Source organism: Barbatula barbatula, assembly GCF_947034865.1.
Source record: "Barbatula barbatula genome assembly, chromosome: 16".
NCBI lineage: Eukaryota > Metazoa > Chordata > Actinopteri > Cypriniformes > Nemacheilidae > Barbatula > Barbatula barbatula.
The window spans coordinates 13,590,533-13,614,010 of record NC_136779.1 but is presented as its reverse complement, the minus strand read 5'-3'; the positions used below and the strand labels follow the sequence as shown (position 1 = coordinate 13,614,010).

Sequence of the window (23,478 nt, the reverse complement as noted above, 5' to 3'; positions counted from 1 at the left end):
CTATTATGTTTAATGGTTACTGTGACTGATGTTTCCATATTGTAGAAATCATGTTTGTTTAGATGTGACCGATATGATATTTTGCATATTTGAGTCGATTCGGGTCTATTGACAGGTATTGACATTTAAGGTTATCGACAAGCATGCCAATAAGAGTTAACCTATTAATTAAAATAGGTAGAAACAACATCTTGATGAGTCTTTGCGTTTGTATTTATTGTTTGTTGAGTAATTAATTTTTTTTTAGGTAAAATATTTATTTCCATTATATGAACGAGCCTATAGCCCGGGGGAAATAAGCAATGGCCTACATAAAAGATGTGCTAGCAATTCAAAAAGATCGCAGATGCTCAGGCACAATCCGCATTTGCATAGTGGCCCCCTGCTTGACTAGTCCTGCTTGTATCCGTCTGTCTCCTCTCACGACCCGTCCGCTCTCAACCCATAATTCCCAGCGTCGACACAACATGGAAGAAGCCAACAGCTGCAAGAGAACAATGTTTTGGCTGTAAAATAACTTAAGGACCCGAACGCCGGAATTCATTTGAACGCTACGAGTGGGCCGTGGTCATGTACAGGTAAGTGCTATTGTATTTTGTCGTATCTTTTTCTTTCAAGAGTTTGCAAAGAAACGCGTTTATGCCCGACTGAAAGCTCCAAAGAAATCACAGCCGCTGGAGCGAGAGATGCGTTCACCGTGAGCATCATTGTTTCAGGGGCACGCACCATTGCTTAAGAACGGAGCGTTTAGAGGCACTTTGACCGCATCGTTTTCTTTCTCTTATATGACTTACACGTATAGTAGTCTCAGCGTGCTTGCTACATCGCATTTATCGTCGTATATTCTCGGCGGATTGTGTTACTGTGCGCGGGCTATAATTAGTGATGGTGTGCGCAATGAATGGTAACAATATATCACCCCGTGTTCAGTGCAAGCACGGGACGCGAGAAACCACAACGCCGCAGTCGTGATCAAAAACTACGTTTACGCGTCTACGGAGCTCGAATTGTATCCGACGTGTTGTAATGTTAGCGCACAAGAGCGTCGCGTGCGGGCTGTTAGCTGTGGCTCTTTCATCTGCATGCTACCGCTGGCTAGCACCGCGCATCACTCCGTTCAATAAACCACTTTTCGTACGAGTTTTACTTTGATTTACATTTACGCCGCGCGGACGCGCAGTCGTTTCCACGTTTAACTTTACGTCGATACGTTGGTTTTGAAATCTGATTTAAGTGTTCTTGCCCCGCTGCTTGGCGAGTTAGCCGTTAGCCGCTAATGGAGTCATTTAGACGGAGATGTGTTTGGTAATTGTGATGAACGACTAGATTAGCCGGATTTGGTAAAACGGGATCAATTTTACCTAGTTTAGGCCCCAGATAAGCGGAAAGGGCGGGCGTGAAGAGTTAGAACTCGAGTATAAACGTGCCCGAACTTGATTTTATTGGGTAAAACAACACTTATCAAAAGATTGAGACATATCAACACGACCAAGCAGCTTGCCAATAACGTTAGCTGATCACAATAGAGAACAATGCTGCGGGACCAACAAAACCAGGGCCGTCTTTATCCCACATGAGGGCTATTTTAACTGTATTTTAAGAGTGTGCATCGCAAATGAACAGTTTTTGTGTTTACTAAACGCACAACCTCAATTATTACTATTTTTGCAAGTCCTAGTAATCGAATGTTGCTAAGGTTAGCTAGTTCATCGAAAAGGATTGATGCAGTTTCCCGTAAGTTAATGATTTATTTGTTTTCTTTCAGTCGTTTTTTAAAACGTATAAATAAAGCCAAACCTATTTTGTGTTATTTTAGCCATTTGTGTTAGTTCTGTCTTTGACTGGAATATGCTGAAATGTTGTTCTGATGTTTAAACTTGTGTTAGCATCATCCTTTAAAAACAACTTTAGTATTTTAGTGTGATTTCGGAGAGTCTGTGATTTTCAGAGTCTAGAAAGATTTTATTTTGTAAATAGGCCAAGGCTTGTTATAGTGTTGACTATTGAATCTGTGATAGACCTTAATTATCATGACAAAGCTTGCCAAGATAATGTATGAACTCCTGCCATTTTGGAAGATATCTGCATATACTAGTGACTTAAAATGAGTGGCAGAGTGTTTTTAAGGTTATCAGTAAGGAGGGTAAACTGTCTTTATGACCCAAGAAGTGTTGAAACGTGCTTTTTTTATCCTTTACGATAACCATCGAAATGCAAGAATTGTGGTATATGTACACAGTGTAAATCGTAGTAGCATTGCAATCGAAATGACACAATTAGCTGGTTTTAATACATCAATTGTAGGAATGAATTATATTTGTTCATCATTTAAAACGAACAATTACCGTAATTTATAATGTTTTTGTTCTTGAATAAACACTCATATTTTCTTCTTCATAGCTTATTTCGTCATCTGAGCTGAACAAACTTTGGCCTTGAAGACCCAAGCATGAGTATTATCCAGGACAAGCTAGGCAATGAGTTTTTGCGGAACGGAGGCATGGACCCCAATTTCCCCCCAAACATGATTATGTTTAGCCATTTACCTCCGGTGACCAGTTTCACGCGGCTGACTTCTCAGGCCTCCATGGCCGATCTGCCCCAGGAGATGGTCCTGAAGAAAGAGCGTGACTCTCCTGATCATGGTGGCTTTCTCCATAGTATGGGTATCAAACAGGAGAAGCTCAGCGAGCTGGACTACCGCCTCCCGATGTATGCGACAGGAACAGGAACAACAGGAGGGAAAAGCACTGATATGCTGGACATGTCACTTGGCAACCACCAAAATATGCTTCTGCATGACCTAAGCCTTACCAATGTAAGTTTAGTCAAATTAGAAATGTGTTCATTTTAATGTATACTATAATCTAAAAAGGTGATTCTCAAACGTTTTTGTTGTAAGGCCCCCTTTTGTAGGGTGCATCGCTTTGCGGCCCCCCACATAAAGACATAATCATAAACAGAATTTTTGTTAAACTAAAAACACATTTTTTGGAATACAATGCCTCAACGTCTGTTCTTTTGGTTGGTGGGTTTTATTTTTCTATGTTTGATGCATAACATTTATTAATATTTCATTAAATACCATCAAATCTGTGGCCCCCTGGATCAATCTTGGGGCCTCCAGTTTGAGAACCACTGCACTTAAACATATTGTAGTCTTACACAGTGTCTACACCGGATGCGACTCAACGCACGACTTGTTCTAACGGGATTGTTCGTTGCATCCAGTGTGGACAAAATTAAATATTATAATGGGTTCTAATGCGTTCTTTTATATTTTTATTACGTTGCATCGCACCGCGCCACATCCATTGTAGACACGGTGTAACAAATGCAGAATCTTACTGAATTTCCATTATTATTTTTAAATGCCATTTGCATTAAAATAATTTATTAAATGGTCTTGGTTTTCTCAGCTTGCCTCTAATCCGTCTTTAGTTTCATCGAAAGTTTAATTTAATTCTTCTTTAGCAGTTCTCTGGCAGACTGGGGAAAGACCCAAAAGAATCTGGAACTAGAAGAGGGAGGAAGACAAATGGAGAAGGACTAGAGGGCAAATCCAGAAGGAAACAGGGAGACTCCGCAAAGGTTTTTTTATTTGTTTTTATTGGTAACTTCGTTGTTAAAAAATATATTATATTTAAAATGAAAAAAAAAAACGAATTTATTATTAAGCTAGATTGTTTTGTCATAGTTGGCATCATAAATGAGATCTTGGGATATTAACCATAATGATTACATTTTTTTCTAGTGAATGCAGATGTTTTAACGTCTCTGTATTTTTCTTTACTGTTTTAGTCACTCATGCTGGATGGGGATCCTGGGCCTCTTTCTCCCAACTCTAAACCACACATTTGCGAGCACTGCAATGCAGCCTTTCGCAGTTCTTATCACCTGCGCAGACACGTGCTCATTCACACAGGTGAGAAGCTTTTACTGCCTGCTGCATTACAGCAGAGAGATTTAATCCAGGAGCATCTCGTAAACTCAGGCTTCAATCTAATGTGGTAAATGCTGTATTTGTTTTTTGATCACGCAGGTGAAAGGCCTTTCAGGTGTAGTCAGTGTAACATGAGCTTCATTCAGAAGTATCTGCTGCAGCGGCATGAGAAAATCCACAGTGGTAAGACTTAAGTTTGTGTTCATGGTGACGAAAATGGAAGTTTGCTTTAAATATGTAGATGGTGCTGAAATGTTTTTCCATTGCGTTACAGGAGAGAAACCATTCAGCTGCGACCAGTGCAACATGCGCTTTATTCAGAAGTATCACATGGAGAGACACAAAAGGACACACAGTGGGGAAAAGCCATATAAATGTGACACCTGTCTACAGGTAAGTCCTAGCAGATGAGCCATATTTACAGCAATACTGGGCTGTAATAACACCAATTCACAATATGATATGAAACAAAAGTGAGCTAAATGTTTATGCACTATGCAAGGAATGCTGTGTTGTGCTCTCTGTGTATTTCTTTTTAACGTCACAGCAAAGGAATAATATACACCTACAATTAACAGCTTTCTACAACTTTTACAAACTAATATTCTTAAAGGGTCATATGGTGTGAATATGTGTTTTTCTGTGTCTTTGGTGTGTTATAAGTTGCCCATGCATGTATTAGACACGTAAAATTCCCCAAATGAAAATGTCGGAATAAAAGATGCATTCTATCCAAATGTGAATGCACACGCAGACTTCATTGAAACGCATCGTGTAACCACACTCCTACAAATCTACGTCAGGTTGTGGTATGATTTGACAAATACCTCCTAAATGTTTGCGCAAGTAAGGTGTGCGTACCTGTCAGTACAATTGCTTTCGAACCTGGTTTTCCAAATATGGTAAGAACAGTACATTTCCTTTACACACTTGCAGTATTCAACCAATCACTACGCACTGGTTAACTGGCCAATCATAGCACACCTTGCTTTTCACAGCAAGGAGCTTTGTAAAAGATCTGAGCGTTTCAGAGAGGCGGGACAACGGGGAGACACAAAAATACACAGTGTGTGCAATATACAGCGTTTTAAACCTAAAATCGTGTATACACATTGCATTAAATCTAAAACAAATGATAATATTTGTTTTGCCTCTGGTGTCTGTCGCACCTCTTGAGATTAGAGAGTAAGATTGTACACTTCACAGCTCTTTCTAGCTAATATCCGTTATGGCTCTGTTTTTTGTAATTTCTGCCTTGACTGCACCAAACAGCTAACACCAAACAGTCACAGTGTGCCGCTTTGTCTTATTTGATGCATTTATACAGGCTTGTCGTTAAAGCATGCTTAGATATTTTTGAATTGTCAACTGTGTACAAGACAATAGACAAAGAAAAACCAAAACTACAAATCATCTCTACTGTTATACTGTCAGCATAACAATTTTTTTCTCCTGAGCTCTGCATGCACAGGAGACAAAAGGGTCCACTAGGTAACAACACTGTTGGCTGTACTTTGAACATGCGTCGAACGTCTTGGTTTCAATGTCAAATGTGATTTAAAAAACTTGCATGAACACTTGCTTGATGGGATAAAGCGGCTACTTACCCACTTAGGGAAACACCAGTGCCCCACCACGCAAGAGGGGCAAGTCCAAAAGCATGTTTAAGCTTTCTATTAAATATGGAACTTACCTGTGTTGGTAATGATAATCAATATTGTTGTGTACACAGTGTGATGAGAAATGTAAACATTTGACTAGAGAAAATAAAGAATCGGTTAAGCTGCTAGCCATTTGGCAAGACCTGGAAGATGTTACTTCAAACAGAATCAAGCGTAATGTAAAGGTCTATTTGCGTTTAAACAATTCAAATTTTGTGTCAACTTTTTTTGTCATTTCAGACCATCTAGTAGAACACACAATTGTTTTTTCAGAATATTTAATTTTTTGCCAATACCAGTACATGTAACGGTAATGAGCTTTAGCAGAAAATGCAGTAAAATACAAAAATTATATTTTTTGTTATTCTTTGCTTGAGGTAAAGAACAGTTTTCTTTCTCATTTGTTATGTTACTAAATTGTTTTATATTTAAAATCATTATTGCCATGATGTTTCAGTATTCTCGAGAAAATGACCCACCTATGCCATGAGACGGAAAATGCATGAAAAAAAAACGTGATCTGACCTGAAACTTCTCTTTCTTGACCTGCAGTATTTCTCACGAACGGATCGATTACTGAAGCACAAGAGAACTTGTGGAGAAGCCATAAAGAAAGGTCTGGACCCAGATATGCTAGATCTTGGAGATGGAGACATGGGAGAAAGCAGCTACTTACTCACTCAGGGAAACACCAGTGCACCACCACGCAAGAGGGGCAAGTCCAAAAGCGCCAATGAGGGTGGAGAGCGACGAAGAAAGAAAGCTGCGGGAGGAGGAGGGGCGCAGATGACGCGAGGACTCGGCCCACAGGACTATGCGGTGGACATCTCAGGTGGATCAGGGCCGTCTTCGTCAGGTGGTCTGGCTGAGACCAGCAATGACCATCAAGATGGACACACACCCAAGCTTGTCTTCAAGAAAGGTGGACGCAAGGGAATGGGCAAGGGTCCGACGTCTATGGATGAGGCCCATCAAGCCTCTGGTCTTCATGAACAGAAGCCAGGCACTCTGGACATGTCTGGATCTGGAAGTATGGACAGTCTTGGCATTCTCCAAAATGCCGGTGGCCCCAAACAGGGAGGCACCAGCAGCAACTATGATGATGCCATGCAGTTTTTGAAAAAGAGGCGCTACTTGAATGCTGCTAACAGCGGTGGTGCTGGAATCGACTTCAGCTCCATCCACCTTCCACAGCCAACGGTCATCCAAGGAGGTATAGGAGAACCCACGTTGGCCTTGCTTGACACGTCACCGTTGGTAAGTATCGACAAGCATGACAAGTCAGGGATCCCAGATGAAGTGCTGCAGAGCTTGCTGGACCACTACACCCACAAATCCGATAGCTCACACCATGATGTGACGTTTGATCTGCAAGATTCACACCATGTGGAATTGCAGCCGGCCTCAGCAACACCTGAACTGGTACAGGATGACTGTTCCCCCGGTGGCCCTGGTGACAAGAGTGGGGTGATGAACGAGTACTCAAAGTTTTTGCTGCAGACCCTGGAGAGAACAAGCCATAGCAGTAGCTTCGTTTTGGGTCCATCTGGCCCCTTCCCAACCCTTCTGTCATCTAGTAACAGCCCTGCAAGCACTCTCTTCACAGATAAGAACATCTACACCGCCTCCCCGCTGGACTGTGGATATGGACAGCCTGTATCCTCTCCTCTTGCACCTTCCTCCTCGTCACTAACCAAGTCTCATTTTGCAATGCTGGTAGGCTCTCCGTCACCATCCCACGCCTCACCCTCCTCCCAACAAGGCTTTCATCTCAGTAGCCTCGAACCAGCAACACACCAGCAGCTTACCCCATCTCAAGAGCTTACTGACCAGCTAGAGAAGCAGCACTCCCCGCAATACCCTCTCACAACTCAGGAGCTAACCAATGGCGGCAGCCAGAAAGACCAGCAGTCCAAGAACGGCACCTCTTCGGCCAACAGAAACGGCACCGGTGGCAGCTCTTCCAACGGCTCCATCTACTCCATGGCCCAACCTCATAACCTTACCACGTTGGAGTCCTCTAAGGAAGTAGACATGCGTGCCACCTACCAGATCGAGAACTTCGCCCAAGCCTTCGGCTCCCAATTCAAGTCCGGTCACCGGACCCCGCTAGGCTACGGCGGGGAAGTCGACCACAGAATACAACGGACTCCCGTTTCAGAATTCTCAGGGTATACTAGTCTGCTAGCAGATGTCAGTGAGCCAGCTAGCTCAGGATCCAAAACCCCCACAAGCCAAAGCTACAGGTAAGGGTATAGGTAGCTCGCCTAACCCTGTTTTGTGGAATGAGGACTTCAATGCTTCCTCCTCCTCACCGAGTATAACTTTAATTATTACACTGCCATTAAATGTTAATAGAGGACTTTACCAGGGAAGGTCTGCAAGACCTCTAATGCAATTTCTCTTATTCTTTTTAATGTATTTTAGTCATTTGTTTTATTAGTGTAGTGGATGTAAGAATAGATTTGAAAGGAACTTTTAGACCGAATTAGGCTAGCTAAAGGACTCGACTTTTCCGAAACCTGTATGTCTTAGCCATCATAATCCAGTTGTAAGATTAAGTTAATAATGAACGTCAGGGAGCGGCCCAGTATTCAATGGCAAAAAATGTATTGTCTGTTACAAAAATCAAAAGTATTACTCAGGAAAAAACAGTAACTTTTTTTAATGTGGTGTTCGAGCACCCTTTTTTTACATGTGTACTTTGAAACGACAGCTTTGTTTTTGAAATTCCTTGAAGACAATTTGGAATTCAGCTTTTGACACTGGTTACTCTTTCCACTACTTTGCGGAGCTAACGGTACTTCTTAATGTGAAAACACTTGCATACTTTCACTAACGGCCATGTAAAGAAAACGTACTGGTAGTCAAGTAGGCAAATAGGAACATTTGAGAATCTGTAGATATTTATTTGTAGCTACATGGAACTACATAACTATTGTCTCAGGGTGAGCAGTAATTCTTAATACCCTTTAAACTTTCCTTTTTGTCCGCTGATATGGTTTTTATGTCTCAAGGAATCAAATAAGCACTTTGATACACCATGAAAAGCAAGAATTCAGATTCAGGACACATAAAACTGTTATTTTTTGATGAAGAAAGCTGTGATTTTAAAAAGCGGGGGAGGGAACGGCGGGTTTGCCGATCAATAAAGGGCATTGGATCCTTTGGATGTTCATTGGGGATATAGTCTTGTTCCTGTAATTGAAAATACTGTTATTGAATGCCACTTTTTATTGTTGTGGTCCTCAGGCTAACAAAAGTACCCTTCCAGAGCATAATAGTGCTTTGGAAGTGTTATTACAACTGTTTGGATCGAGTAGCAACAATTGGACTTCTACCTCTTACCGCGTCATTTTGAATTAATGCCAGTGAAAATTGCAAGCTTCCCTTTTAAATTGTTGCAGGGAGCAGAGCCCACTTCTGAAACGGACGAAAGGACCTGAACCTGTGGTGTTTTAAGTTTTAAATATTGTTTGATTTCGATTGAGGAACGAAGCCGATTACAGAGACTTCACGATGAAACGAGGTGTTTTCCTCTCAATGCAATTTTGATGCCCTTGGAAAGTGGTGGGCAGCTATGTCTTCCACTTGCTGTGGATTGTGGCCCAATGTGAGGTCCTTCAGTGGTCCTACCCTGTTTTTTCCCCTTTGCCTTTACAGAGTCCTGTCACAGAGAAATGCCGTTGCTGTGACTGTCATATGAACAAAGTCTGAATGCTGCACTCCAAACTCGTTCCATGCTTTTATAGAAAAGAAAAAAAAAAGAGAGAGAGTGGTGTGAAGAATAGGATTGACCTTAATATACCTCATATCATTGTAAAAATGAGAAACCAGGGACGTGTGTATCATGTAGTGGGAATATTGTAGTTTATTGTATTGTATTGTGTCAGCTTATTGTGTAGTCATATAATACCACCTTAGTTTACAGTTTAAGCTGATATGATGGAATACAGGCGTAATGCTTTTTTGTCTGTTAAGCGGTGATGCCAAGCAGTGTTTCTTTGTAGAATAATCCCTAGAATTTCATGATTTTGTCCGTTTTCCTATTTGTTTTTGTTACATACCATGTGTTTTGATATGATTTCTAGGAAGACATTGTTTACAATAATCTACAAAAACACTACAATGTTTTTGTTATGTTTTTTGTTTCTGATATGCATGACATGAAGTTGTTTTGTTTTGTTTATGGCTTTCCCCTGATCACCATTGCACCAAAAGTTTGTAGCATATGCATCCCCGACTTCAGTCTCGTTTCTGTGACAGGGCTGTACATGTCAGATGACTTTATAAATGATTAGGTAAGCCAATAAAAACCTTTTGTTATAAAAAAATCTCATTTGGTATTCTTTTGCATTGTTTGTAAAGGGCTCGCATTGGGTTCAATGGCAACTTAAGTGAAACTTTAGTTATTTTTAAGAAAATGCAGTATAAGAAATTATGCCATTATGATTATTAGCCAAACTTTTTAATGTAAATCTGAAGTCACCTTCAGAATTCAAAAAGACATTGGAACTATTGTGGAGATGACAAATTGAAAACAGTCCTGTTAAGCGTTATGTAGATTTGCTTCCTAAAAAACATATATTTCTTTCTCTACTATTGCCAATGTATCAATTAAAGCCAATGCATTCCACTTCCATGGATATCTGATGTAATGGTATTTACTGAACCTTTGTGTTCTGTTTACCACCAGGTGGCCACATCGAGTCATGTTTCACACAATATAAGGACCACCATATTCCACATTATTTATCACAAGTTGTCAGATATCGATGTATAAACGAGAACCCCAAACACGGATTTTAACATAAATACTGAGTGTAGTTTGATTTATCGATTATTTAATACTGTATCCTATCTGAACGTACATTGTTTTATTTCGTACAGCTTGCACTGGAATTAACGTTTCAACCTGTGTACTTATAGGCCGGGTTTCAGACACCGCTTGGCCTTGGCTAGAACTATGCCTTAGTTACATTAAGATTTTGTGTGTCCCTTTATAAAAATACCCAATAAGAATACATAACTAAATAACCACAAAACAATGGCTCGGATATATTTTTAAGTTATATTCAGTTAAGACGTGTCATACATTTTAGTCTGGGACTAGCCTTGAGTCTGTGAATTCTGGCAATACTGTACTAACTCTATGACGAAGTTGTAGTGACCTGTTCGTGTTTCCGTTGACACATTTATTGAAACAAATGGTGGTACAAAGTGCTTTGTTTGATAAGTCAACACAGGGACTTTTTATTGTTGCTTGGAAACGGAGAGAGAAGTTCCTTATTTAGCAGAAATGATTAATCTAAATCAATTGTTTTGTTAATTTTTCTTATTTCTATTTCATGTCAAATGTAAATGTAGACTAAATCTTTTGTATTACGACCAATTATCTACATTAACATCGACCCATACAACTTTTGGCTATAAACAAATGTTCCTTGTTGTCTGTACAAAAATGCGTAGGGTATTTATGTCAGGTAACTGGAGTCAGTGACTGCCGGAACTTCAAGCAACAGGACACTGTATTTCCAGTAAGTCATGCTCGTGGACTGGTCACAAGGATGACTTTAAACCCTTATTTAATCACATTTAATTTGACTGACTTGGTTTTTATTGAAAATTACAACAAAACTTGTGTTGATTAAAAAATGACTATTTAAGATACTAAGTATACTACATGGATACATTCTATTCTGATTTCCGGCTTGATCTTAAACAAAAACTAAAATCTCATTGAACTACTGTTGCTGATGCCAGTTTTCAGGGTTGGCATCCTCAAGGCCATGATCGATTGTGACATCAGACTCAACCAAGATTAGGAGATAATGTCCTTGTGATGCACATTGACCATTCAGAGGAGGGACAAAGTGCATTCAAATGTATACGAATAAACCACTCAATCTTTTATGATTTCTGCCCTGCCTTTTGTGACTTAAGCTGTCATATGGCTTTATTTGAATAGCCTATCACCATAGAACTTGAAGCAAACAAGAAGGACATTTTTTGTGTTTATTTTGTACAATATAACCCCTAAATATCTGTTTTCATAAAAAATATATTTTGTATTGCCACATTATGTTGTTTCCAATACTGCCCCCAACATAATAACGTAATGTTATATTAAAGCAAATAGTTATTGTTGTCTCTTAGATCTAATGTTTAATTTGATGGTGGTGCTAACGACTTATTGACTATAGTAAATTAATGGGTAATGGAATAAGTGATTTATCAGGTGCTGTCCGGTTCATGTTTAACTCTTAACAAAAGAATTTGGTATCAAAGTTCCCCAAATTAAGCTGTAATATCTTTATCTCATGCAGCCTAAAGTGTTTATTTTTAGAATTGAAGGGCATGACAATAATATAATAATAATAAAATGTTACCTCTGCATTTTTAAATATGTATTTTAAATTGTCTTAATGTTTTATGTGTACTTCTATATATCAAAATATGATATTTATAATTCAATAATAACATTGATTCCGGGTTCAGTAGATTTCTATCTTACCTGTATGATCTGTCCTGGAGGCGTGGCTTTGAGCTTTGTTATTAAGCTTTGCGAAATTCTAAAGCAGACAGAGGGCAACGAGAAACAAGCCTTCAACTACCCCTTATTTCTTTTTTACCACTTACCACGCAAAATAATCTAAGGACTATCTGAAAATCCCAAAATGCGCATACTTTTGTGTTTTTGCTTGGTGGCTGTGTCGGCTGGACAACTGGGTGAGTTTCTCACGTCTAATATTTAAAATAACATGTAACATTAATCTAAACAAAAAAAAAAACATTAGCCTACAGTTCGTTGTGAATGTTTTTTTGACATCTGTGAATGTTTTTTGACAACATTGATGTTTTAGGTGGTCCATTTAGAAATTGTTAATTACTAAACCAACATTACACAACAATGTGGCATAGGGTGTGGATTTAGGCCTGCTAGTGTTGATTTTACAGTATTGTGAAGATGAGCAGATGTTCGGTTATTATTTTATTGGGTCTTTGACATAAGTCATGAGAACCCTCTCTGTTTATCCAGAAGGTGGCATTAAAGGACCCACGTGTACTGTGGGAACTAGCGTGTCCAAAGGCTCAGACTTCCCAAAGAAAGATTAACCATGGTTTATTACAGTCAAAGTGTAGTAACCGTTTGAAGAGTTCATTAGAAAAAAAACAATGTCTTTTACTGTGCTTTCCAGTTCGTGGTTACAATGTATGGTCTTTTTTACACTGAAGACGGCTTATTTTTTATCTTTCTTTGTATTTTTAAGAGAAATAAAATTATACTTTTTACTAAACTCAACCTTCATGTAATGCTGACTGCTGTGTAACACAGAAGGTACATTTCTGAAGAAAGTTGACCATACTTTCCATATAATGAAAGATGATTAAGGACAGATTTGAGGCCTCATTTATAAAGCGTGCACGATTTGGATCGTGGAGGGAGTGTACGCAAAAACAGTCTTGACGTGGAAAAGTGCGAGTACCACGTCAGGATCTGCGCAGATGTGCCACGGGTTTATTTATCTTTTATATCAACTAGACATCTGTACACAATTTCAAGATCCTTTGCGATTTCACAACTAAAAGAGAAAAGTACAACCGCTTTCTGTGAATCACACGTACGTTGGCCTACTTTGAGAAATGATCGTAATATCTAATTTACGACGATATCTACACAACATTTTATAAATGAGCCCCCTGGTTCCGGCACTGTGGTTGACATCCTTAGGAGATTATCAACAACTGGAATATTGCTCTGTTTTACATAAATATCACATGAGTTTTTGCACCAGTTGTCTGGGCTTCTTTTACAATACTGTCATGGTGCTTCTTTAAACATTTTTAATACTTGGAGTACATTATATGAAACGGATAACAACAATAGCTGATCTGGAAAAGAATGTAATCCAGTAAACTGTTTGAACAGCCACAGTACGGAAAAATCATTACAGTTTCGGCAATACCTGTTTTATTACAGGTGTCGGTTAACCTTGTGAGTGGGAAATGACATGATGTACTTTGTTATCTTCGTCATGAGACATCATATTAAACATTTATTGCTTTCAAAGTCCTTAGGCCTTATTTCCTCATCAACAATTTGCCTACTGCCAACTGAAATGACTTGGACATAGCATCGTAATTATGTCCTTAAATTCTACAACTTTCTCGACTAAATTGTCTGTAGGATCAAGTTTTCCATGTTTATTCTGTCACTCATAAATAATGGTGTGGTTTATGACCATCCCTTCTTGGAAATAAACTTTTGGGAAAGTAAGAGATAACGTCAGAAAAACAACATCGGTGTATTTGATATTTTGTTTGTCCAGATTTGGCAGTGGGAATGTTCCCTGCTGTTTAAGTGATAGTAAATTAGAGCATGCTTATTTTACACTTCCCGTACCTACAATCTGTATTTATTTTTGATAGTTCTTTTTGGTATCAACCTGAATTAAGATTGATATTTTCTTATTGTTTAATTGTTTAATAAGTGGATATGGATTGCCACATACTTGCAACGTTCCATAACAAAAAGTTTTCGTTACAGCTAATGATCAGAACAGCACGGCCACTATCCCTCCTTCCACCATAACTGTCACCACAACTACAGCAACTACAGTTGCCAGTACGCCTCCCACCACAGCTGCCAGTACGCCTACCATGACCACAGCTGCCAGTACGGCTGCCACCACAGCTGCCAGTACGCCTCCCACCACAGCTGCCAGTACGCCTACCATGACCACAGCTGCCAGTACGGCTGCCACCACAGCTGCCAGTACGGCTGCCACCACAGCTGCCAGTACGGCTGCCACCACAGCTGCCAGTACGCCTACCATGACCACAGCTGCCAGTACGCCTCCCACCACAGCTGCCAGTACGCCTACCATGACCACAGCTGCCAGTACGGCTGCCACCACAGCTGCCAGTACACCTGTAACCACACCTGCCTCCACGCCTGTAGCCACACCTGCCACTACACCTGTAACCACTCCTGCCACCACGCCTGTAACCACACCTGTTACCACTCCTGCCACCACAAAAGGTACCAAAACATCAAAATCAACAACTTCTTTTACTTTATGAAGTACAGACTAAAGGTCTATGATTGCATTTAATTCATTATTTTGACGTCTACATTTTTTGAAAATATGTTTCATCATCGACTTAAGCAGAATTACAATTTATTAAACACCAGGTACAACATTCCCCCACAACCTCACTCATTCTCTTTAAGTAAATTAGATCCTTCCATCTATCATGACCAAATAATATATAAGTAAACACTCAAAACTTTAGCTGGAGAGGATCCTGTAATGACTCCTGTAGTTTTAACATAAGGGATGTTTTAATAACCAGATTGCTTATTGATTGTGAAGGACCATGCACTCCAAATCCTTGTATTGGAAACGGAATCTGTGAAAAGCGCGATGGGGAAAATTTCGTTTGCACCTGTCAGTTTGGGCTCACTTACGATAACACCAGCGGCTGTATTCCAGGTATGACCAGTCCACATTTGTGACATCAATGCATCAGCAATAAAACACAGACTACATGAATATGCATAAAACAAGCACAATGCGATATCACATAAATCAATAACATGTATATATGTATCCTTTGCAGCAAAGGTATTCCCTGGTAATTTAATTTTTAATAAAGATTTTCAAGATGATATGGCTGACAAGACATCTAAATTGTTTAGAGAAACAGCTGAAAATATCCAGAAACAGGTGAGATTAAATTTCCTTTCAAGTGTTATTAGTACATCTGTACAAAAAAAGCACATTATTGCATGGGTAATAGTTTATGTTGTTTTTTGTTCCTGACTGAAATATAGCTCCGTGATGTTCTCCAAGCTGATGCTAGCTACCTTTATTCGATTGTATTGAGTTTGAAGTGAGTCACAGTTTTTCGAATTAGACAATATTTCTTATGAAATGAATTGTGCTGTATACGTGTAATTTTCCTTTATATAATGTCCACCCATACAGACGGGGCAGTATTGTTGCAGAAGTGCAGAATTTCTACAGCGTTTTATCAGATGCCACAACAGAATCCGTTGGAAACCTGATTACACAAGCAACAGAAGATGGCAAAATAGCAGATGCATCATATGAAAGTACGCACTAGTTACGAGCTTTTACACCACGTCTTGCTTTCACAGTTTCCTTTTAGGCAATATAAAGAATCATCTAATGTAAAATCGACTCGTTTTCTCAATTCACAGAAAAGTCGGTGTGTGATTTAGGTTCCTGTGATAATACCACCACTACTTGTAACGGTGATGGTATTGCAGAATGTACCTGCCGTGACGGGTACATCAAGTCAGAATTCACAACTCGGATCTGCGTTTGTAAGTGTTCTAAATGTTACTCATTTTCCCTTGTATTCTTTTTACTGTATTGTCCAGACATTCAGTGATTCTCATCACTTGTCTGTTGCTTTACAGCTTGTCCCTATGGGGAAAAATTTGTTGGTCCAGACACCTGTAAAAAGTAAGCAAATGCATTATTCCTCACATGGATTCTTTATATTTTTACGTAAAATAAGGTCTTGTGAGAAATATTTGCTAAAATGATCATGAAAAATGTATAAATAATAAGAACTGTGTGATATGTCTTGCAAAATGCCCTTGTACATAGTGAATCTACTTTTGAGTACACTAAAAAAATGTCTAACATCCTAGGTTTCCCTAATATAACAACTTTGTCCCACAACCTGTGATGTGGCCCAATAGGGTCCTCGGTGGTATAACTTAATTTTCATATACGTTATCTTCTTCGGCGAAGAAGTGAAAATGTGACATCCTCTTAGCTCTGTGTCAGCCGCCATAGTGCTTCGAAAGGGGGGGTGGAGTGAGCCGTTGGTTGCAATTCGCGATCTCACTGCAAGATGCTGCTAAATTTCATACACTGGACCCTTAAAGACTTTTTTGTTACTAAAATACAATAAATGTAATATATTGTACTGTAAGAATATTGCACATTTACAGTCAAACAGCATGTCAGTTTAGTGGTTGCACAGCGTCAATTACAGTGATGTGGTTTCTTTCAGGTGTGATTTTGGCTTTTCAGGACTCAACTGCAAGGACCGTAAGTAGCCACGAACTGTTATGTCTTCATCATCATCTGAGTCAGTCTACATTTAGTTTCTTATATCTAAGATGCAGGTTCTCATTACAGCTTACCTGTTGGTTGTGGTTGTGGTGTCCTGCGTGTTGGGCACATTGATGATCGCATTTGGTGTGGCACTCATAGTCGTGAGCAGCAGGTAAAAATCCACCATATGTATCTTATTTATGTCAAGTGACATCCATATACACACACACTTTGGATACATGTAATACACATATTTGTTTCTAAATCTATGTATTTTTCAAGGAAACAAAAAGTCAACAGCTCCCAGTCCAAGGAAGATTTCAGTGTTGAAATGCATAAACCTGCTGGAGTTCCCAGGATCCCCCGGGTCAACCCTACTTCAGACTGGCAGCCTGCAAATATGGAAGTTTTCAATAGTGGGAGCACTGAGGCACTGGTGACCAAAAGCCTGCGAGACAACAAAGCGGTATGATTACAGCTAAAATTCGACTGCAGTTGTGGTTCAGCTGTTGGCTTGCTAAAAATTCTGAATTGTTTCGATTGTTAGTAATCAAATATATCTATGTATGTTTTTTAGCGCTACGCTACCTATGATAATGACAGTGATGACGGGAGGCAGAAGAATCATGAACCTTCAGTGTACGGCGGGGTCAGAGTTATGGAAAATGGTTTAAGAGGCAACCAAAACCCATACGATCGGCAAGATGAGAACAGAATGCGCAGATATTAGCTGCATGGGTTAGATCCTTGTTCCTCTACCTTTTTCACACAAAAGGCTGAATTGCATTTATGTCAATTATGAAACACACATTACACTTTAATAAATGTTTTTTCATATTAATGATTTAGAAACATAATTCAGATTTTCTCTGTATATTTACATGTACACTTATGGTATTAACAACTCATGGCCCGGTTTCACAGAAAAGGCTTAGCTTAAGCCAGGACTAGACCTTAGTTAAACTAGGATATTTATGGCACATTACTGGTGTGAATCTTGAGACAAAACAATGGCACTGACATATTTTAAGATATGTCAAGGCAAGTTATTTTCAGGTTAGACAGGTCAAGCATTCATTTTAGTCTGGGATTAGTCTCAAGCCTTGTCTGTGAAACCGGGAAGTGAAGTTTAGCTCATGTGTATTGCCTTTGTATATATGTTTTTGTTTGAAATATTTAAGTATCATTGAGCGGTGAGCGGTTTAAAAATGAATCACAGCTAATTTTCTGTCTTTTGATACAGACCTACAAATGTGCAAGCAGTGATTTTTGTTTGTTTATTACATTAACACAACCATTAAAAATAGTTTTTTCTTATTTGTGAAATGTGTTTGGATTTTATTTGTTTTTGAATGTGCTCAAAAACAAGTGCTTTGGCTGAAACTCAGGTTGGCTATAGATTCAACTCATAATCATACATTTTCATAATTATTGTTCTTGGTAAGAAGTCAAATGTAGTTAAAATATTGAAACTGTTTGTAATTTTAAATTTAGTTTTTGCTATCTCTATGCAACATTATCTTTTATCAATAAACTAAAGTTTACCCAAAATAACAAAGTTGTAATCATTTACTCACCCTCATGAAGTTCCAAACATACGTGACATTCTTTCATTGATACAAAAGACAAAATGATCAAAATGCCGATTGCATCTTGCACTTTTTGGTAGGTGAATTCCAGGAGAATGTGTAAAATTGTATACACTTGATCAGGAATTAACACAATTTCCGTAATGTTTTATAGTAGTAATCTAAGTGTGTGGAGTTTGGTTTATTTATGTTTAGCAGAAGTTCAATTCTTTCAAAAAACACAATTTAAAGAATCTTGCTGTATAATATATTAGCAAAGAAAAGCAAAGTAAAAATATAAGCAACACAAAATAAAAATAAAATTGCTTTTATTTTTACTTTGAATATATATGTAAATACAATGTGTCAAAATTATTCAACCCCTAGGTAAATACGATCAAGGAAGGCTTTGAAAATTAATTCCAACTTCCAGGGTTCAGCATGGAAAAAGAGTGGAGAAAACTGAAGAGGAGAAGCACCAACATGTAGCCGAGAATCTGAAGGGTCTTGAATAATTCTCTATTAAGAAATTGTCAGGGTCCAAACATATTAGGCATTAAAGGTGAAGACTCAGAGCTGTTCTCTTGGCAAAAATAAGAGGTTGTAAAAGAGGTTGAACAATTATGAGCAAACTGTATTAGAGAAAAAAACTTTTATTTCACAATGACATGCCACTATTTTAAATTCTTATCCTACAGTGAAAAGTTAGATTTTTGTAACATTTTTCAAGAAAAGATTCGAAGGATTAACAATGCAGATTTATTTTAACATCCTTCCTTGATCATATTTACGTTAATTTAATAAATTAAGAGATCATTCCAAATTCCATTGTGTCCATTCCAGTCCAGTGTCGGATGAATTTCAACAAAGTCAAACCCAAGAAGTGTCAAAGTCATCCAACAGCAATGTGAAAGACTGACGGCATGACAAAAACTTTGATAAGATAAGTCAAGGTTATCAAATAATATTGTTATGTAACTTTTCCTTAATACATGTATAAATATTACTGTTGCTTAACAGTGAATATAAACGTTTGCATATAAACTTTTCTTTGCAGTATTTAAGGTCTGAAAAAATATAGAACAACTTTTTCTCCGATCTTGACCTGTTTCTCAAGTTTTTATTTTCTGCAAATAAATGTAAACAGGAACATAATTTAAAATTTGGGAGACATATTGGTTGTAGTTTACAGAATGAAACAAAAATGAGAAGTTTACCTAAACACATACTGTGCCTAGCAAATGCAGAAAAAGCTAATTGGAAATGGGTTTGAAATATTCTTTCACGGCTGTGTAGTGAAACAAACATTTTGGCATCCAATACAAAGCCAACAAAGAGCTTTATGATGTTAAATAGATCTTTAGCTGTGACATTACAGTCTGTAGCAACTGAGACAACTTAATAATTTTGTCAAATTTAAACCTGTCTAGTTTAAGCACTTGGTTGTGTTCCTCTAACAGTTACAAGACCTTACCAATAAAAAACAAAAAGGATGGTTCGCAGTTACATGAACATGACATTGAAGTATTTTTTGCTGATGTTGACAGGTTTAACTAGTAAAAGTTAATCTTAGATGAAATTCATAAGGAAACAGGGCTCATAAAGGGCTGTGCCTTAGTGTCCTACATCCAGTCGCTGTTTATTTTAAGAGAGAAGCCCATCATAGAGCTTTTGGGTCCAGAGTCAATCTCACTGCGGATGGAACGCTGAAACTCAAGAAACAAAGGAAGAGATTTATTCCCTTTCCATGGCCAGTTTTCATAGACTGTGCAAGAATTGTGATAAAAACACAAAAATGGACCGATTAAATGTCTATGTTGTGGCAGTGCTATGTTTAATCTGTGGACCCTGCTTTGTTCAAGGTATGTGTTCTTTTTTCTCTTTTTTATCAAGTTTTACGCTTGAGAATTGGGAGTCATAGTTTAGTTTAACATTATCATGTGCATTGATGCATTGAGTTTTTTTAATGCCAATAATTTTATTTATACAATATTCAATGGTCTGAGATTTCTTACATCGTTTACCTTACATTAAAGAAATGATTTGGTCTTGATGATTATATACTATCCAAGTGTAAAATAAACAACCGAAAGTAGAGGGATGCTCTCATTTAGAACAATGTCATTCAGTGAGTATTAGCCCATTTTGGATCAATCATATTCATTCAATACAAATGAAAAATGGTTACTGAGTAAGAAATATCTCTGCAGAAACTAAAAATGTAGAAAAAGAATCTCAAAAAATGTGAAGTTTTATGCTAAACATTTTATTAGTGATCACATGAGGAAAGTTCAGGTCTTCTACACAGTAGCTCCCAAAAGTCATAAACAAAGTAACTTATTGATGATTATTTCTTGCAGAAGTGAAAATTATTTCTTAACAGCCCAATAAACTCGGCTCATTTGAGTCATTAGGATTTACTGGAAAAACCAACCTGTAATCTGTTATACTACCACATTTAAAAAACACAATCACAATCCTCCGTAAATGGTTTCTAATAATGAACACTGTCTTTAAACACTGCATTATCTTGACATTGGGCACACAGCTCATTTGTCAAAAAACGAGAACAAGCTATGTTTTGTCAAATGAAAACAATGTCAAATGAAACTGATCATTTTCTGAACAGGTCGGTGTGCCAGTGATCAGTTCCAGTGCAATAACGGCCAATGTATCGATCGAGATTGGAGGTGTGATGGAACAAAGGATTGTGCAGATGACTCTGATGAACTAAACTGTCGTAAGTAGCTCTCATGACTGACCGCTGACTCACTGGATCGACCAAGAAATCTTAAAAATTCTTCTCCACATTGGATTTTTAGCACTGTCCACCTGTAGCTCTCAGCAGTTCAAGTGCTTGACGGGTGGAGAGTGTGTCCCTCTGGCATTTGTATGTGATGGGGAGGCAGACTGCACTGACGGTTCAGATGAGCAAAGAGCATGTGGTACGTCTTAATGTCATAAAGGACCCTATTTATTCATTTAGGGGATAGTTATTTGTAGCATGACCCTGCTGTTTGCTTTTTTAGGCGGTCAGACGTGCAGCTCAGACCAGTTCACCTGTCAAGAAGGGCAGTGCATTCCCAGACAATACAGATGTGACCACGTATCAGACTGTGTGGACAACTCGGATGAGAATAACTGCCGTAAGATCATCTTTCTATTGTTAAAAAGGGTCATTTATAATGTATGTGTTTTTATTATAAATAAATGATCATCATTCCGTGGGGTTTGCATTTTCAATGTGTTCGAAACTGTTACATTTCACGGCAGATTACTTTTATTACATCAGATAAAATAAAAAATGTACATATTTAATAGGTCTCAAAACAACAAATAAGGGATTTGTGTCACTTATACTTTTAAAAATGGCCATGGGATTGCATTGTTCGATTTTGGCAGTATTATTTGAACTATAATCTAAATTTCAAAAACTAAAATTGATTGCAAACAGCCATGTAATGAATGCCATAAAAGCCTTAAGCAATATTATCTTTACAAGACCAAAAATGCATGACTTCAACATTTATTCAGCATGAATCAGGATGAATCAGTAACAGAATGACAAGTAATAACCACTTGGGAACATTCTGTAAAGATCTCGAATCATCAGGGTTTGCCAATAAAACACCAGTGTATGACATTTCCTGCTCTTGAATCCAGATTACCCATCATGCACAGAGAAGACGTGTGCTAATGGTGCGTGCTACAACAACTCTCAGCATTGTGATGGGACGCTAGATTGTAGAGACGGTTCTGATGAATCCAACTGTAGTGAGTGCAAAGATTTTTTCATTTTTCAAATAATTCTTGACACTTCTTGTCACATTCTATGTGGTTTGCTTCTGAAACAGCAAGCTATTGTCAGCCGCACCACTTTCAATGCACGAATGGATACTGTATCCCGATGACCTTCATCTGTGATCACTGGGATGATTGTGGGGACAACAGTGATGAGAAAGACTGTGGTGGGTCTTCTTTATCTCACTTAATTTACTGATATTGTACTTTTACAGTATTTGCTTTTGTACAGGGTTGCATCTACCTTAAAGGAACAGTTCACCCAACAAATCTTAATTTTCTCACCCTCAAGTTGTTTCTAAATCTGTATAAACGTCTTTGTTCTGATGAACACAGGGAAATATATTTGATATGAAAATGCTTGTAAGCCACCAGTTCTTGGCCACCATTGACTACCATAGTAGGTACATTTGCTTTATTCATTTCTTTGTTCCGTTGAACACAAAAGAAGATATTTTGAAGAATGCAGGAAAGCATTTTTCCCTCTTTGGTAGTCAATGGTGTCCAAGAACTGATTGGTTACAACATTCTTCCAAATATCTTTCATTAAACAGATATGAAACATTGGGTTAGTAAGGGTGAGTAAATTATGAGATTTTTGGTGAGGTGAAATGTGTTTTTAAAAATAAAATGGGTATTTCAATTCAAAATTAAATAATTTAACCCAGGTTTCCCAAGATGGTGAAGTTTTTGAACTTTTTTGAAACTTTTTGAAAGTTTGCAAAGAAAAACAGGGCATCACACAATGCGATAAAATCTGCAGACTAATAATCTGGGCAAAAACTTTGCAAAAGTCTTGTAGTGTGTTCAAGCCTGAAAGAGTGACATTTAACAGGTTGACGCCACATTACTGTGTTGTCTTGTTTCTCAGAGTATCGGACCTGTGGCGGGTCAGAGTTCTCCTGCAGTAATGGACGCTGCATGCCTCAGGAATGGGTGTGTGATGGCATCAACGACTGTGGAGACTTTAGTGATGAGAACGGTTGTGGTGAGATATCGATGCCTATCAAAGACAAACCAATCAAGTGCAAATACAGATTCAGTAAAAATCGGATTGTGAGAATTGTTGGACTTGTTTATGCTAAGGGTTTGTCATTCTTTCAGACCCAAGTGTCCGAGATTGTTATCCTGGAGAGTGGCCCTGTCCTGGCTCTTCAATGTGTGTGCCCATAAACAAAGTGTGTGACACTAAACCTGACTGCCCTGGTGGAACAGATGAGACTAACACTACAGCACAGCTAACCTGCGGTAAAAGTTGATTTTCACTCACTAATAAATAATAATAACAAACTTTAACCATGAATGAAAAATAACCATTTTCAAAAGTGTATATTTGATGATAATGAATGGTTCGTCAAATCAATCCTGATCAAATTTTACTAGACACTCACGTGTAATGCGTTCGA

At 38.3% G+C, this 23,478-nt stretch overlaps 3 protein-coding genes across 6 annotated transcripts in view; all 3 read left to right on the top strand.

Moving 5' to 3' along the window:
- Nucleotides 1-338: 338 nt before the first annotated feature.
- On the top strand, nt 339-9,931 carry znf281b (zinc finger protein 281b). Of its 3 annotated transcripts, none has more exons than XM_079476146.1 (7): nt 339-578; nt 2,401-2,818; nt 3,475-3,591; nt 3,802-3,925; nt 4,043-4,126; nt 4,218-4,336; nt 6,157-9,931. In XM_079476146.1, the coding sequence occupies exons 2-7, from the start codon at nt 2,450-2,452 to the stop codon at nt 7,852-7,854; spliced, it is 2,511 nt and encodes an 836-aa protein (XP_079332272.1). In that variant the 5' UTR covers nt 339-578; nt 2,401-2,449; the 3' UTR covers nt 7,855-9,931. The 3 variants fall into 3 exon arrangements, with proteins under 3 accessions (XP_079332272.1, XP_079332274.1, XP_079332273.1); XM_079476148.1 differs by having other exon boundaries at nt 343-578; nt 3,478-3,591; XM_079476147.1 differs by lacking the exon at nt 339-578 and adding an exon at nt 668-1,734.
- Nucleotides 9,932-11,948: 2,017 nt separating this feature from the next.
- Nucleotides 11,949-18,020, top strand: muc13b (mucin 13b, cell surface associated). Of its 2 annotated transcripts, XM_079476471.1 has the most exons (13): nt 11,949-12,333; nt 14,153-14,329; nt 14,406-14,647; nt 14,982-15,101; nt 15,229-15,335; nt 15,443-15,501; nt 15,597-15,724; nt 15,833-15,958; nt 16,055-16,100; nt 16,660-16,697; nt 16,788-16,875; nt 16,986-17,169; nt 17,281-18,020. In XM_079476471.1, the coding sequence occupies exons 3-13, from the start codon at nt 14,440-14,442 to the stop codon at nt 17,431-17,433; spliced, it is 1,257 nt and encodes a 418-aa protein (XP_079332597.1). In that variant the 5' UTR covers nt 11,949-12,333; nt 14,153-14,329; nt 14,406-14,439; the 3' UTR covers nt 17,434-18,020. The 2 variants fall into 2 exon arrangements, with proteins under 2 accessions (XP_079332597.1, XP_079332596.1); XM_079476470.1 differs by having other exon boundaries at nt 12,185-12,333; nt 14,153-14,647.
- A 2,531-nt stretch (nt 18,021-20,551) lies between these two features.
- lrp2b (low density lipoprotein receptor-related protein 2b) overlaps nt 20,552-23,478 on the top strand; it is a gene marked incomplete at both ends in the record, with an annotated part of 35,566 nt that continues 32,639 nt past the window's right edge. The window contains 8 exons of the mRNA XM_079476917.1: nt 20,552-20,603; nt 20,901-21,011; nt 21,094-21,216; nt 21,301-21,417; nt 21,935-22,045; nt 22,126-22,239; nt 22,944-23,060; nt 23,177-23,320. Of these exons, the coding sequence (XP_079333043.1) occupies nt 20,552-20,603; nt 20,901-21,011; nt 21,094-21,216; nt 21,301-21,417; nt 21,935-22,045; nt 22,126-22,239; nt 22,944-23,060; nt 23,177-23,320 (889 nt within the window). The remainder of the gene's footprint in view (nt 20,604-20,900; nt 21,012-21,093; nt 21,217-21,300; nt 21,418-21,934; nt 22,046-22,125; nt 22,240-22,943; nt 23,061-23,176; nt 23,321-23,478) is intronic.

Bases quoted from the DNA above. Each gene is read 5' to 3' on its own strand.
- znf281b (XM_079476146.1), top strand. From the start codon at position 2,450: ATGAGTATTATCCAGGACAAGCTAGGCAATGAGTTTTTGCGGAACGGA. The intron at 2,819-3,474 runs GTAAGTTTAGTC...ATTCTTCTTTAG, and splicing joins ATGACCTAAGCCTTACCAAT to CAGTTCTCTGGCAGACTGGG. The intron at 4,127-4,217 runs GTAAGACTTAAG...ATTGCGTTACAG, and splicing joins GCATGAGAAAATCCACAGTG to GAGAGAAACCATTCAGCTGC.
- muc13b (XM_079476470.1), top strand. From the start codon at position 12,282: ATGCGCATACTTTTGTGTTTTTGCTTGGTGGCTGTGTCGGCTGGACAA. The intron at 15,725-15,832 runs GTACGCACTAGT...CTCAATTCACAG, and splicing joins AGCAGATGCATCATATGAAA to AAAAGTCGGTGTGTGATTTA. The intron at 17,170-17,280 runs GTATGATTACAG...TATGTTTTTTAG, and splicing joins GCCTGCGAGACAACAAAGCG to CGCTACGCTACCTATGATAA.